This window comes from Clinocottus analis, unplaced genomic scaffold (genome assembly GCF_023055335.1).
Source record: "Clinocottus analis isolate CAN_PGR_092001 unplaced genomic scaffold, fCliAna1.0.p SCAF_18, whole genome shotgun sequence".
NCBI lineage: Eukaryota > Metazoa > Chordata > Actinopteri > Perciformes > Cottidae > Clinocottus > Clinocottus analis.
This window is the reverse complement of record NW_027175909.1, coordinates 3,599,844-3,612,869: the sequence shown is the minus strand read 5'-3', so window position 1 is coordinate 3,612,869 and position 13,026 is coordinate 3,599,844. Positions and strand designations below refer to the sequence as shown.

Genomic DNA, 13,026 nt, shown 5'->3' with positions numbered 1-13,026 from the left:
AGGAATTTGGGAAATTTGGTCTGGTAAAAGGGAAAAGTGTTGTCTTAAGGCAGACGGGAAAACCAGTAAAAACAAGATGGAAAATTATATAAAAAGAGAAAACTAAAATGAGAATCAATAGACATTTTACTGATGTTATGCAACACTGGCAGAAACATGCTGAATACCACTTTATACTCTAGTATGTGGTTCAGAAATCGTTTATTAAAATAGATTTCAATATTTAATAGGTTCCAATTTGTTGTGTAGTCATAATGAGAAGGTCATATGATATTCATAACACATACACATATCGCACACCGAGCGGAAGTGCCAAAAAAACTCGTACCGGAAGTGGCAGAGGCTTCTCACCAAGACACAAACTATCTGCAGCGAGCTGTCAACAGGGACGCAAGTTACTCAGGGACGTGTTTTCTAAAGACAGGCTTGTCGGAGCCGTTTATCGACAGTAGCACCACTCACTGTTCAAGGACGATGGAAGACGACACACTCACGACGCTGAAAATACTGATAATAGGAGAAAGCGGTGTTGGGAAGTCCAGGTAAGCCGAAACGTTAACTAGCTAGTTATCTCCAAAGAATGGAGGTCGTGGCTCTCTGCTAACGTTGGACAGCTAGCGTCAGATCAGCAGCCAGCTAAATAACGTGAGGTGGGAGGACAATGCGTCATTTTAATAGTAACACTGCGTAGACTCGGCTGTGGTCGTCCTTTTTATTATTAATAATAAGAATCGTAACAATAACAACTCGAGCTATAAGGCTTGTGGTGTGCTAGCTGCCCAGCTAACCCAGCTAGCTGACAGTAGTTAGCCGTGTGTGACATCATCGTTGTTCACGTCCCTTGTGTGAAGATGTCGCAATCCAGGACCACCTCTCAGCCTCGTCGTCGTGGCGGTACGGTTACCTCAGCCTGCTGTGACGTGTCGTGACGACGTGCATGTGTGTCGTGGCGACCCACGAAGACACCGCTCATGTGTGTCGTGGGTTATTGTGATGGTGATGCCACGTGAGCACCTCTGTATCTAATCTTGACTGTGTCTGCAGCGCGAGCTCCTCCAGGATGAGGTGGTTCACCGGCCAATGTCTACCTTGAATAGTTGACTGATTCAAGAGGTCGTGTTTGGGGGAAACTTGGCCTCAGGACTAGCTATGCTGTGTACTTTATATACCACACAGTTGATTTGTGCCAGGTGGTAATCAAGAGGTCCTTGTTAGCAACCACAAATTAGCCTAATATTCAAAGCAGACTAGTGTTTTTTTTCTTCCCAACATTATCCTGGCAGTGTATGTTGTGTGGTATGCCAGCAGAGAGCGTGGTCATGTTTGCTGCTCTCCAGGACTGTGGTGCAGACTGCATGGAAGAATCCTGATAGCCAGCCCGAGCCATCAACCATCACATTGCAAAACTATGGCGTTGAGTACAGCGTGCCTTCTGCTGTTGTACCACGGTGCATAGGCAACGAGCTGCCCGAAGCTGTGTTGAAATCCTCTTTGACCTCATCTCTCAGGTCAGGCTGATGATCACGCCTCGGGTTCTTAAAAACACACCGTTACGTGAACCACAAAAGATTGTAGTGCTTTTGTCTGTGTGTGTGTGATCAGACATGGATTGTGTGTATAGTGATTTGAGAATACCCTTCTTTTGGATCAACCAAGTTTTAGCCCAGGAGGTTGTAAATAATCTTAAATATTTGCCTGCTTTAATCACTTTTTTTGGCATTATTCTACTAGGATATTTTATTTTACTGTGACACTTGATTGTAATTTTAATCTTGGGTCTGTGCCTGTTTTATTTAATGGTAGAAATTATTTTTTCGTTCTCTCCAATAGAGCTTACAGCTTTGTGGTGACTGAGCACAGAGGAGGGACTACGCTTATGCCAGCACCATAACATAGACCTGGGTTTGCTTATGTTTCCAGAAAACAGAAGAGTTTTGTGGGCAGCTGTACTGTACGCTGCCTGCTGGTGCATAATTGAAGCCAAGAGGGTTTGTTTCCAGAATGTAATTTTGTATTATTATTAAATTGGCTCTTGCTTAATACAATAAACAAATGCAGACTATGAATAGTTTCAAATGCCATTTAAATTATGCAGAGCCTTAAGCTATTGTCAAGCAGGTACACTGACTGGACTAAGTTTTGAACGGCATACAGGTATTTAATTTGTCTCTCTGCAATCTGTAGAAGCCCTTAAATCACCAGGGAGACGCTTGCTTGGCAAGGTATACACACGTTTCATTTCACCTGAACAACTGACCTACGCAGGACACATTTCTATCTTGGCTGTCTCCAAGCATAGCTCATCGGCTGCATCCCTCCTAACAGCCCTTAAGGAAAAATACGAGAATTATGCTTGGTTCAAGTGAAAGGAGTCTACTTATCCCCATCATCAGCACAGTGATTAAGGCCTTTGCACTGGATTAGTCATAGTTACGTGAACTCTGTCCACCTGAGTGCAATCTAACGGTGATATCATCTGGGGCATGCATGCGTAATGCAAGTTAAGCACAAAGAGATCAATAGAAAGAGATGCAGATACAGAATTTGATATGCCTGGTGCCGAAAGACGGGTTATGTGAACAAAGCAAATGGAAACCTGATTCCGGACCAAAAGCTCACGCAATCTGTGGAAAAGAAGTACGGAAAAATGAGCCTGTCTGCCGTGTTTGTCAGTGATTCATAATGAGTCTTAATTGAATTATTCTTCTCTTTCCTGTCAACAGCCTCCTCTTGAGATTCACAGATGACACATTTGACCCAGAGCAATCGGCAACAATAGGTGGGTAACCCATGAGCTCAGTCTATGGAATAGTCAAATAAAAGTAAGCTTCGTGGTAGCAATATGAGCAACACACTTCATGGTACACACAAAGTACAAAGAATGATTTCAAAATTAGATTACTCATGAAGTAATCTAATATAGGCTATGAGAAACATATTTTAATGTAATTCAGTCCAGCACAGCACCACCACTAATTATTACCTCATTAATAACACGTTACATTTCCACCTCTGAAAGTAAAAAATATAAACAAATAACACCTGGTGACTATCAGCTTCATAAAGGTAGAATATGTGGCTCAGGTATTGCATAGGTGTACCCAATAAAGTGACCAGGGAGTGTACATTAATACAAGATATATATTTAACATTGTACATGCAGTAGGCCGCCTGAGGCTGCTGGCAGATACTTTACATCTTACTGAACAATCCACAACATGACAGAACCCTTTTGTCTGCTCCAGGACCACAACTATCCCACCACGCTTGCGTTTTACGTCTATTACACACCCAGTACTTATTGCAAATAATTAAAAATCATTTTTATACTGGAATCGAAGTCGAGCTGACCAAGTTTCCAAATGTGGAGAGATCTGCTGTAAGACAGTTTGAGCACTTTGTGAGTTGGAAGAAGCACACTCCCTCACAGCTACAACGCTATTTCATTAATTTAAAAGTCAATGAGGTGTTTAGAAAACATTCCTGCAGCAGACGAGTTGATCCATCTTATCCAGTGAAATCTCTGGTGGATCTGCAAATTATATCATTTTTTCAACAGTGTAAGTCATCATCCGATGGACCGAGGAGACACCTGCTATGTCTTCAAGTGGCCTTGAGGCTGTAACTACCTCAACGGGTTTATGTCCGTTAACGCGTTCAACAACTGGAGATTTATGATTGTCCTGATGACTTTGAATGTTGAATTTCTTTACTCTAATGTGTTTTCTGTGAAGAGCTTGTAGCTCACAATGCTGTCTTTGTTCAAGCCACGAAAAGCGCAGATTCCAGAAAAGGTTGAAACGGTTAAAACACTTTTCCCCCTCCTCCCTCCTTTCAAGGTCAAGGCCTGGATCTCTGCTTTTTTACTTGGCCAGCTGGGAATCTTTGCCAGACAGATGTCTTTATTGGAGTTAAGCCTCCGCTCATTGATTCAAGTTCCCCCGTTTGAACAGAAATCACATTAAATCCTGCGTCACTCCATCTCAATTAATGTATTTTGCGTCATCGCCACCGAAAGCAGTTCAACTGGGGTTGTATCTCGCCCTGTGACAATGGCTTTCTCAGTGCATTGTCACATTATCACACAGCGTATTGACCCAAAAGGTAATAAATAAATAGGGGATAGTCCTCTTTCGGTCCCGATGAGGTGACAGGTGATTGTCGAGCAAGCCCGCTGCTGTGACGCTGTGCGTTGATACACGTATCACCTCGTTACTTCTGGGTTTACAAAAAGTGATGAAGACACAATATAAGGTGACGCTCTCCAGCGTATCACACAATGAAGGGCCTGTTCTGGTCCACCATGAACGCGTTGGCCCGGCAGAGATCAGGCGCCGTCTTTTAACTGCCAGCGGCATCTTGTTGTGTTGTGATATTACAAACAGATGTTGTGCTGTATGTTGTCTGGTCGAAGTCCTGTCCGAATTTATGAAGAATGAAAGCAACCGTGCCGGACTCGGAAGGACGAGCAATGTGATTGACTGTGTGAACAGGCTGTATGTCTGTGTGTGTGCTAGTGGGTGTGTGTGTGTGTGTGCGGCACACATCACATCGTATATCCTCGGCCTGTCTCCATGTCCCCTTTTTCTCCTCCTCTGTTTTGGCTCCGAGCTGAACTCCCCTCTCTAGTCCCAGATGTAAAAACAAGCCCAACACAAGTGTACATTTCCCTGGTAAATCTGTCAGTGGATGCTAAAACTCGGGCAGATATGTCATCCAGACACTGCACGCTCTGTTCGCCGAGACACTGCACAAAGGCAATAGAGGAGATTTACTTGTTGAGGGGACGGGGGGGACAACATTATCATTTTCATGTAAATGGCCGTTCCTTTGGGACCCGGCGGGATTTTTAGGGGTGAATCATGGCTCTCTGAGCCATTTCACAGGTGGTGGATTTTTTTTTTTTTCATTTTCGTATTATTGTTTTTTGCATACTGACCTGTATTAGTTTCAGCGTACATTAAAACACACCGTCCCCTTTGTGGTGGATATGAATACACGGTCACGCCATAATTTAAATACAGGACATGGGATGGGCGTGATGCCAGTCTGACACTGCTGGGGTGAGCAGAAGTTCAGAGACAATGTGTGGTACACATATGACAGTTCATCATTGATAATTACAGTCTGTTGCAGGGATATAATATTCTTTGGCAGTAATTGGCCCAAGCTGTAGGAGTCCCCATCGCGGGACTGAAGCAGGATGAGGTCACCGTGGCCGCGTGAGTGATCCACCTGCCTCTCGTTGTCTAGGTGTCGACTTCAAAGTGAAGACCATCGCCGTGGACGGGAACAAGGCGAAGCTGGCGATATGGGTAAGTGGCACAACTTCAGTCCCTCACAGAAGTGCCGCTCTCGTCTGTCAAGTCAGAGCTCCACGTCTCTAAGTCCGCCTGTTCCCGCAAATGCCCAGGAGATGGCGCTTATGCAGCACCGTTTCTGCCTACATGCCCGTGGCTGGACACCGAGGAGTCGTCCTTGTTGTGTGTGTGTATGTGTGTGTGTGTCCGTCTGCCCCCGGGTTTCCGCTTCTGTTTGACCAGCAGTTATTCCTCCTGCGACTGTGTCCCGTAGCGCTGAGCTGGTTGTCTTTTGCAGGACACTGCAGGCCAGGAGCGCTTCCGAACCCTGACGCCTAGTTACTACCGCGGTGCCCAGGGAGTCATCCTGGGTAAGCCACGCTGTTGACACCCCCACTGCTCAGGCACCTGTGTGTGTTTGTGTGTGAAGCAAAAATGGCACGTACGCGCACACACACACACACAGTCAGACCTCTGCTTATACAAAAATGAGTGATGGCTTTTCATCCTGTGACACACACACACACTCTCTCTCCCTTGCCTCTTTCTCCGGAAGTTAGTTTATACCCTTAAGTCAGACTCCTCATATGGACATGGATGTACACCATGTATATGAACACACACACACACACACACACACACACTAACCATGTTAAACCTCTTAAACAGACTTCCTCCTCAGCCTTTGGTTTTTGACTGCTCTAATGATGTATAGAAACACGAGGCGCCCTGCTACATCATCATGTGCGCTCATAATCACAGTTTCATGTGTTTTTCATTGATATTGTTAGTTACGTATTTGATCTTAATAAATTCTATGATTTATTTTTTTAAGTTTAAATAACTCAGGATTATTTAAAGTAAAGTGTTATTAGCAATGTGCTTTTCATAATAAAAAAACAATCAAATATGTAGGACTGGAGCGATTCAACGAGTACCTCTGTTCCTTCTGCCCTCGTGGTGATTCATTCAGTCTGCAGCTGGGACCAGATCCCTGAATATTAACCAGATATTTAGAATTCGTGGATATCTTCTGAGTTCAATGAGTTAAAGTTATGCATCTATAGGGTTAGCTACAAGCTTTTTAAAAGTAATTAAAAATATGTTTGCATATTAGATTTTTCTTTTCTTTTTTTAACAGTGTAATATGGCACAAATTGTGCTCAGTTTTGATATAATATGATTGCATGCAAATTAAGCAAGTGTTGATTTTTCACCAAAAAAAAAAGATTTCATAGACCTTTATTTTCTCTTTTGTGTATTTACTATAGCGCTTTGATAAAAGGAAAAGGTATTATGTGATTACTCAATCAATGGAATAATTGGTGTAATACTTGAGCGTTAAAAAAAAGTTACAAAAATAGCTGCAATACAATATAGAACAATATGTTTTTAATTTCAAGGCCTGACTCACCGGCGAAAAGTTCAAGTTAATCTCACAAAGTCTCGTGTGTACATTAAAATGTTGTTTATTCATATTATTGTTTATTCGAACATGCGTGATTACGCTGATATGATGTTTCAGAACCGGTGCCTTTCCCCTCCGTCCTGCTCGTGTCTGCCTTCACTCTGACCGTGTGTTGTTCTCTCGGCTGTTCAGTGTACGACGTGACGCGCCGGGAGACCTTTACCAAGCTCGACAACTGGCTCAATGAGCTGGAGACGTACTGCACGCGGAACGACCTCGTCAAAATGCTTGTGGGAAATAAAATCGATAAGGTGAGTGTGGATGTGGTTCTGCATCAAACGAGTACGTGTGTTACTACTCAGGCCGAGTTGGTGGTTGGATTACGGAGGAGCAGCGCATTGGAATAGTTTTAATCAACATGTACCGTTAGCTTTGTTTTGAAACTTAATACTCACTGTTTTGACTTTTTTTTCTGTATCTAGATATGCAAAGAACAGAAATATAGTTACTTTATATATACATATTCCACGGCACAGTAAAAAAAAAAGTAAAACCAGCTCACCGCCAGTTGACAAATTACAGAACTAAATAACCATGGCAGACCCACTTTCATATTTTTGGCAGCCGGTCCTTTACCAGGACACCAGAGTCAGCCAGTGGGATACAAACGGCCACTAAGTAGAGCATTATGAATTTATTGTGTCCTGTTCTTTGTCCGTGAAAATCGCTTTTCCTCTCTGCCCTGTGACGACCACAGTAGCTGACAGCTCCGCCCGGCAGACCTCAAGTAAGCCATTACCTCTCTTTTTGTTTTAGGAAAACCACGAGCTAGACAGGGCCGAAGGGCTGAAGTTTGCAAGAAAACATTCCACGCTTTTTATAGGTAAGTCGGGAGGATTCCCTCCTCTACAAAGACCTGCTGGGCATGAGTTACAGCGCAGACTGTTACTCAGGGGAAACAGCCTTTGAAATAACTATCATACTTGTTGAGGAATGCGCCCATAGTTCTATTAATAAAACATGCCCCGTATATCAGCTTCCACGCACGCTTAATTTTTTTTTCCTGCAATTTTTTGTGTGTTTTTGTCAGTAATGGACTACTTTTAAGAGTTGTAGTGACTTTCACTTCCAAGTTTAAACACCTAGTTTTAATCTTCAAAAATGTTATTTCAGAAATGTTATGGAAATGGAAATATTTCACCCTGACCTCTTTACAAAGTTCTCAGAGTCATTTCACAATATATTAATTCAGATTTGGCTTTCTTAAATAAGATTGATTTCTCCATGATAATGTTTCTGGATATCGTCATGTTGTGGAGCAGGTGTTGACTATATCCCCTAATAACCTCCGAGGGTTCACCATTAGTGTCTGAGGTTGACAGTTATTGTCGAGACATTTTCCACCCCCTCCGCTCTGGGAGCCCGAGACATGATGACATCAAGATGCAGACAACCAATCTGTCTCTCATCTTCTTTTCCGCATTCGCTTCTAATCCACTCCACTTTTTCTTTTTCTTTCTTTTTGCCTTTTTTTTTCCCTCTCTCCGCCGTATCTGTCTCCTTCTTTCTCCCTCCTTTATCCTTTCTTTCTCCCTCCTTTATCCTTTCTTTCTCCCTCCTTTATCCTTTCTTTCTCCTTTCTTTCTCCCTCCCAGAGGCGAGTGCAAAGACCAGGGACGGTGTTCAGTGTGCGTTTGAGGAGCTGGTGGAGAAGATCATCCAGACTCCCGGCCTCTGGCAGACCGAGACCCACGGCCGAGGCGTCCAGCTGACCGACGAGGACGCAGGGGGCGGAAGCTGCGGTGGCTACTGCTCCCTGTTCTAGACAACACACAAATACACCCATACACACATGTTCAAAACATACATGTATTCACACACAGTGCCACACAAGCATTACACACTTAAGAAGACAGACCCTCCCCCTTCCCACTGTGTGCTGTCCTTAACTGAGCTCCCTCCTCAGACATGTAGGCAGTGGAGGGATGACCGTCCACACACATACATACACACACACTACCTGTGTTCACACACACACGACTCTCTTTGCACACTTTCTAATAACGCTGCGCTTAAAAGCGACTGCAGCTCCGCCTTCCTCTAAATGGAATTTGAGTGAGTTTTCCTCTCCTCTGTTTTGTTTTGAGTTTTTATTTTTTGCAGTTTCAGGAACCCCTCGGTCAAAATGTTTAACTTTCTCACTTGCATACAGATAAAGGGAGTCCAAAAGTACAAACCAAAGCGCGTCGGGCACATGGCGAAGTATGATACCGAGAAAAAACTGTTTTGACCAAGGGGTCCTCCCTCGTCTCCAGCATGCTTATTGTCCTCGGAGCACCTTGCCTTAGTGAGCACATCTGTATCAACGCAGGGTCGACTTTCCTCCATCTGTCTTGTGCTTGCCCCCCCCCCCCCCCCCCCCACCAGACTCTATGAACATTATGGTGCTTATGGAGAAGCTTATCAAGCGAGCCGTCTTGTGTTCATCCCACTCCCCGTCAAAGGCTCGGATCATGTGTCTCTGTTGTCCACACAACTGCCTCATTTCTTCAGAGTCTGATAGAGTTACCAACTGTCTGGAATGACGTTTCACTACTTTTATTGACTTGGACGCCAAACTTTTCGGTGTGTTTTTGAAGAGTGCATAAATCAAAGAGATTGGCACTCGCAGGCTTTCCACTGGGTGCCGAAGAAGAGGGAACCTCTTAAAATTGCACGCCTTTTGTAGTAACGAGTCGCTTTAATGGAGTGCGACCTACTGGCACGCCCTCACTCAGACAGATAATATCAGTAATAACACTCGCACTACTATGGTTTTTCATAAAGATCCCTTTGACTGGACAGAGACAAAGGAAAAGTGTTCAATATTAGACGGTGCAGTGAGTCACGAGGGTGTTTCCACTGAGTTTTGGAAAATCAAAGCTGAAGCCGTGCGCTCCGCTCTGCTAATGGATTTCACAGTACTCCTATCTCTGTATTTGTATCCCAGAAGCAGTTGTACATGTACTGCACCCCCGACCTCTGACCGTGTTTGTTGTATTCGAGTGCTGGTGTGTGTGTCCCAGGAAATGTAGTTCGGAGAGTTTGCTCTCGTGACAGGGACGGTGAAAAGGACATGGACTCAAGCATGTCTTATCACACATTTTAATTTTGTATCTCTCTTTAATTGCATGGGAAACTCTGCGTGCCATTTATTTGTGTTTGTTTGTCCGGGAATGGCCTTCAGAGGCAGTTCACTTTAACACGTTAACTTATACTTAGCTGAGAATAAAACAGTGCATACCGTTTGAGCTTAATGGTATAATTAAACAAAAAGGAGGTAGGCTTTTACTTTAACTGGTATAGCTTTCTTATTTTTAATCTTCAGAAATATGTATAAACATGTGTACCTTGTAAATTGTGTGTATTTTAGGGATTTGGTGGGTGAATTCCTGTATGAATTGTAAAGCTGAATGTAAACAAACCGCCCTATGTATTAAACTAAATAAAAATCTTTTTTTTAAGCAATTTCAAGTGAGTCCGAGCGGCAGCGTCTGTGACTCATAGAGCCGGGTTGTATAATGGTGAAGAATACTTCTTTTGTAGAAAAAAACCTCTCTGATGTCCGAGTATTCCCTCGAGATGACTAATAACTCTGCCGTCATGGTTGCCATGTTGGAAATGTCGCTGCTAGGTGATGCTTTTTCACCCCGCGCCCTTCGCATTCCTCGGTCCCCAGAATGAAGACGTGTTTAAACAGTGTCCGAGGAACACTCGGGCCCGAGACGTGTGATCCGTCTAAATCATCTTTTTGGCAGACCGCTCGGGAAACACGGCCACAGCCATAACTCACTCGACCAGTGCTTTAACTGGGATGTGCATAATTCCTGGGCGATTATGAAAGGGTCGGGGCTGGCAGCGAGAGCGAGGACTCTTCCCTTTTAGCATATCCCTCATCTCCTGCCGCAGCCTGGAAATATGTCTCAGTCAAACAACAACGGAGGCACACGGTGTAATAATGCCTTCATGTGGTCCAACCATGTGCTGATCTGTAGCGCTGCTGTTTCCTCGTGCTTACACTGGAAAAACATCAGCAACTCAAGGGGCTGAGCTGACGGATTCTATATTTTCTGGGAATAATTTACAAAGTCGATTCGCATTCCTTCTACTGCCACATCACGAGGAGTGGAGCAGTGTGCGTAGTGGCCTTCCTGACGGCTCGTCGCTGCCCTGTGGAAGCTTCTTCTGCTGTCCTGGAAATGTCATTAAGTGCAGAATTGATTTAATGAATAATTATCTAAATGGGGCAGCAACTAAATTCTTCTCTTCATTTAATTGTACCCCACAGAAAAAAAGGAAATCCTCACATTTGAGAAGCTGGATGTTTTTGTTTGATACATCATTTCAGTGTTGAACCAGTTTTCAAAATTATTGCGGATCTTTCTTTTTTTGTCATTTTAGAATCATAATAATTTATTATTATTATTTATGTTGCATGTACGATGAAGTACATGACAAACACACACAATGAAACAGTAATAAAAACAATGAACATGCAACAAATGTAATAATGGATGAATATGTCAAATAACAAACAGTACTTTAAAACAAGTATATATTTTAATATAAAAAATTTGCGTCGCAATGGCAAAAGTAACTGAAAGCATATTAAAGTCTCGCTTTAACATTTGAACTTACCTCACCTCAGAAGTCAATGAAACAAGTTGTAAAAAGCAACACACTGCTGGTAAAAGACGTGTGTGTAACTACCTCAAACTACTGTGACGTGACAACAATGACATGCTGACGTTTAGTAGTTACACACGTTACAGCATTGTTCACCATCTAAGTTTCATGACATGCTAACATTTCACTAGAGGCTGATGGGAATGTCAATAGTTTTGCAGGAATTTGCTCATAAACCAGAGTACTTTTGACTTGACGATGGCGCTACATGAGGCTACATTCGTCATCATGGGAGGCATGAACGTCTGTATCTATTTAATGACAATCCATGATGAGATATTTCAATCATGATGAGATATTTCAATCTGGACCAAAGTGGTGGACACGGCTGTCCCTCAAACAGTACCTCATGAGGAGAAACGTCCTCCCTTTGTTTGACGTGGTCATCCACAGACCTATGACATCACTGACTGTGGGGTCCAGGTAGAAGTGTCTACTGTGGCGGCACAGCAACAACAACAAAACTCCAAGGAAAGATCAGCTGTTGTGGAGATGAAAAGGGAGAACTAAACCCTCTTTCGCTGACTAGTAACATGCCAAACCAGTCCTGCTCCACCTCGTTGCTCGACGGGCCGCTCTCTGTCTGGCCGCCTGCGTCTGAGCCTGCAGCCGGCCGCTAAGCTAACACAGCAGCTCTGGCTCTCATTAGCACCGTCCTGTCTCCCTGCTGCTCCTCCTGGCCTGCTGCAGCGGGGCCGTATGGCTTAACGCTCAGACGAGCCCCTCGGGGGAGCAGTCATGCCGTCATGCGTAAAAACGTTACGAGACGTCGGGCATCGTTTCATAAGGTGTCGGGTTCCAGGACGTCACTCGCTCCGTCGTGCTCGCCGCCGGTCTCGCTATCGAGTGATTGCGTCGCCATGCCGGCTCACAGGGGCGAGGAAGAGATCGTCCTCTGCCACAACCACCTGAGTTGGACGTCGTGGTGAGGAACTAATGCGTTCCCCGTGAGGTCTGCCCCGTGATGATGACGATCTGAGGGGTCCGGATGCTGCTCGGGTGCAGCGGGCCTGCTCAGAGTTCACGTTACGCTATAAGCACCATGAACCCCGTATGAGTTCCACTACCTGTGCTATGTTATATCACATTTTGTGGTCATAACTATGAACATTCAGCATGATGTAAACAAGATTTCCCAAAAGTGCCTCCTAGAGCGGTCACCGAGTTTTCAAACTGTACGGTCCAGGGCCTTCACAACATCCCACATGCCAATAAGACACCTTTTTGGAAAGATTAGGACCTTAAAAGTTGGAATATGCAAAATCACAAAAGAATTACAATAAAATAAAACATTAGGGTGTTACGAAGAAGTTTCAGTCCAAAAACTGTTGTTCATTTCAAAAATGGAAAATCATTTGATGCGAAAACTTTGTCTGAATGGTGCATTCTGGGACTTTAAATGTTCATCTGCTTCACTTGCTCTATGACGTAGAAACGTGAGCGGAACAGGAAAAAATAAACTCAGGCTGTTTTGTGATTCATCAGGTACTAATCGGGGATCTTGAAAGCTCATATTTTATATTTAGACTCGCACAAGCCCGCAGGGTTCCGGAGATGTGTTTATTAGTGTAATCCGACTTCATAAGGGTTACT

General features: G+C 43.9%; 1 protein-coding gene across 1 annotated transcript; it reads left to right on the top strand.

The window, feature by feature from the left end:
* The first annotated feature begins 349 nt into the window (after positions 1–349).
* rab18a (RAB18A, member RAS oncogene family) lies at positions 350–10,209 on the top strand. The gene is made up of 7 exons (XM_068582314.1): positions 350–542; positions 2,724–2,779; positions 5,254–5,315; positions 5,599–5,671; positions 6,901–7,019; positions 7,525–7,591; positions 8,364–10,209. Exons 1-7 carry the CDS (start codon positions 475–477, stop codon positions 8,531–8,533), a joined length of 615 nt encoding a protein of 204 aa, XP_068438415.1. The 5' UTR covers positions 350–474; the 3' UTR covers positions 8,534–10,209.
* Positions 10,210–13,026: the final 2,817 nt, after the last annotated feature.

Bases quoted from the DNA above. Each gene is read 5' to 3' on its own strand.
- rab18a (XM_068582314.1), top strand. From the start codon at position 475: ATGGAAGACGACACACTCACGACGCTGAAAATACTGATAATAGGAGAA. The intron at 543-2,723 runs GTAAGCCGAAAC...TCCTGTCAACAG, and splicing joins AGCGGTGTTGGGAAGTCCAG to CCTCCTCTTGAGATTCACAG. The intron at 7,592-8,363 runs GTAAGTCGGGAG...TCTCCCTCCCAG, and splicing joins ACATTCCACGCTTTTTATAG to AGGCGAGTGCAAAGACCAGG.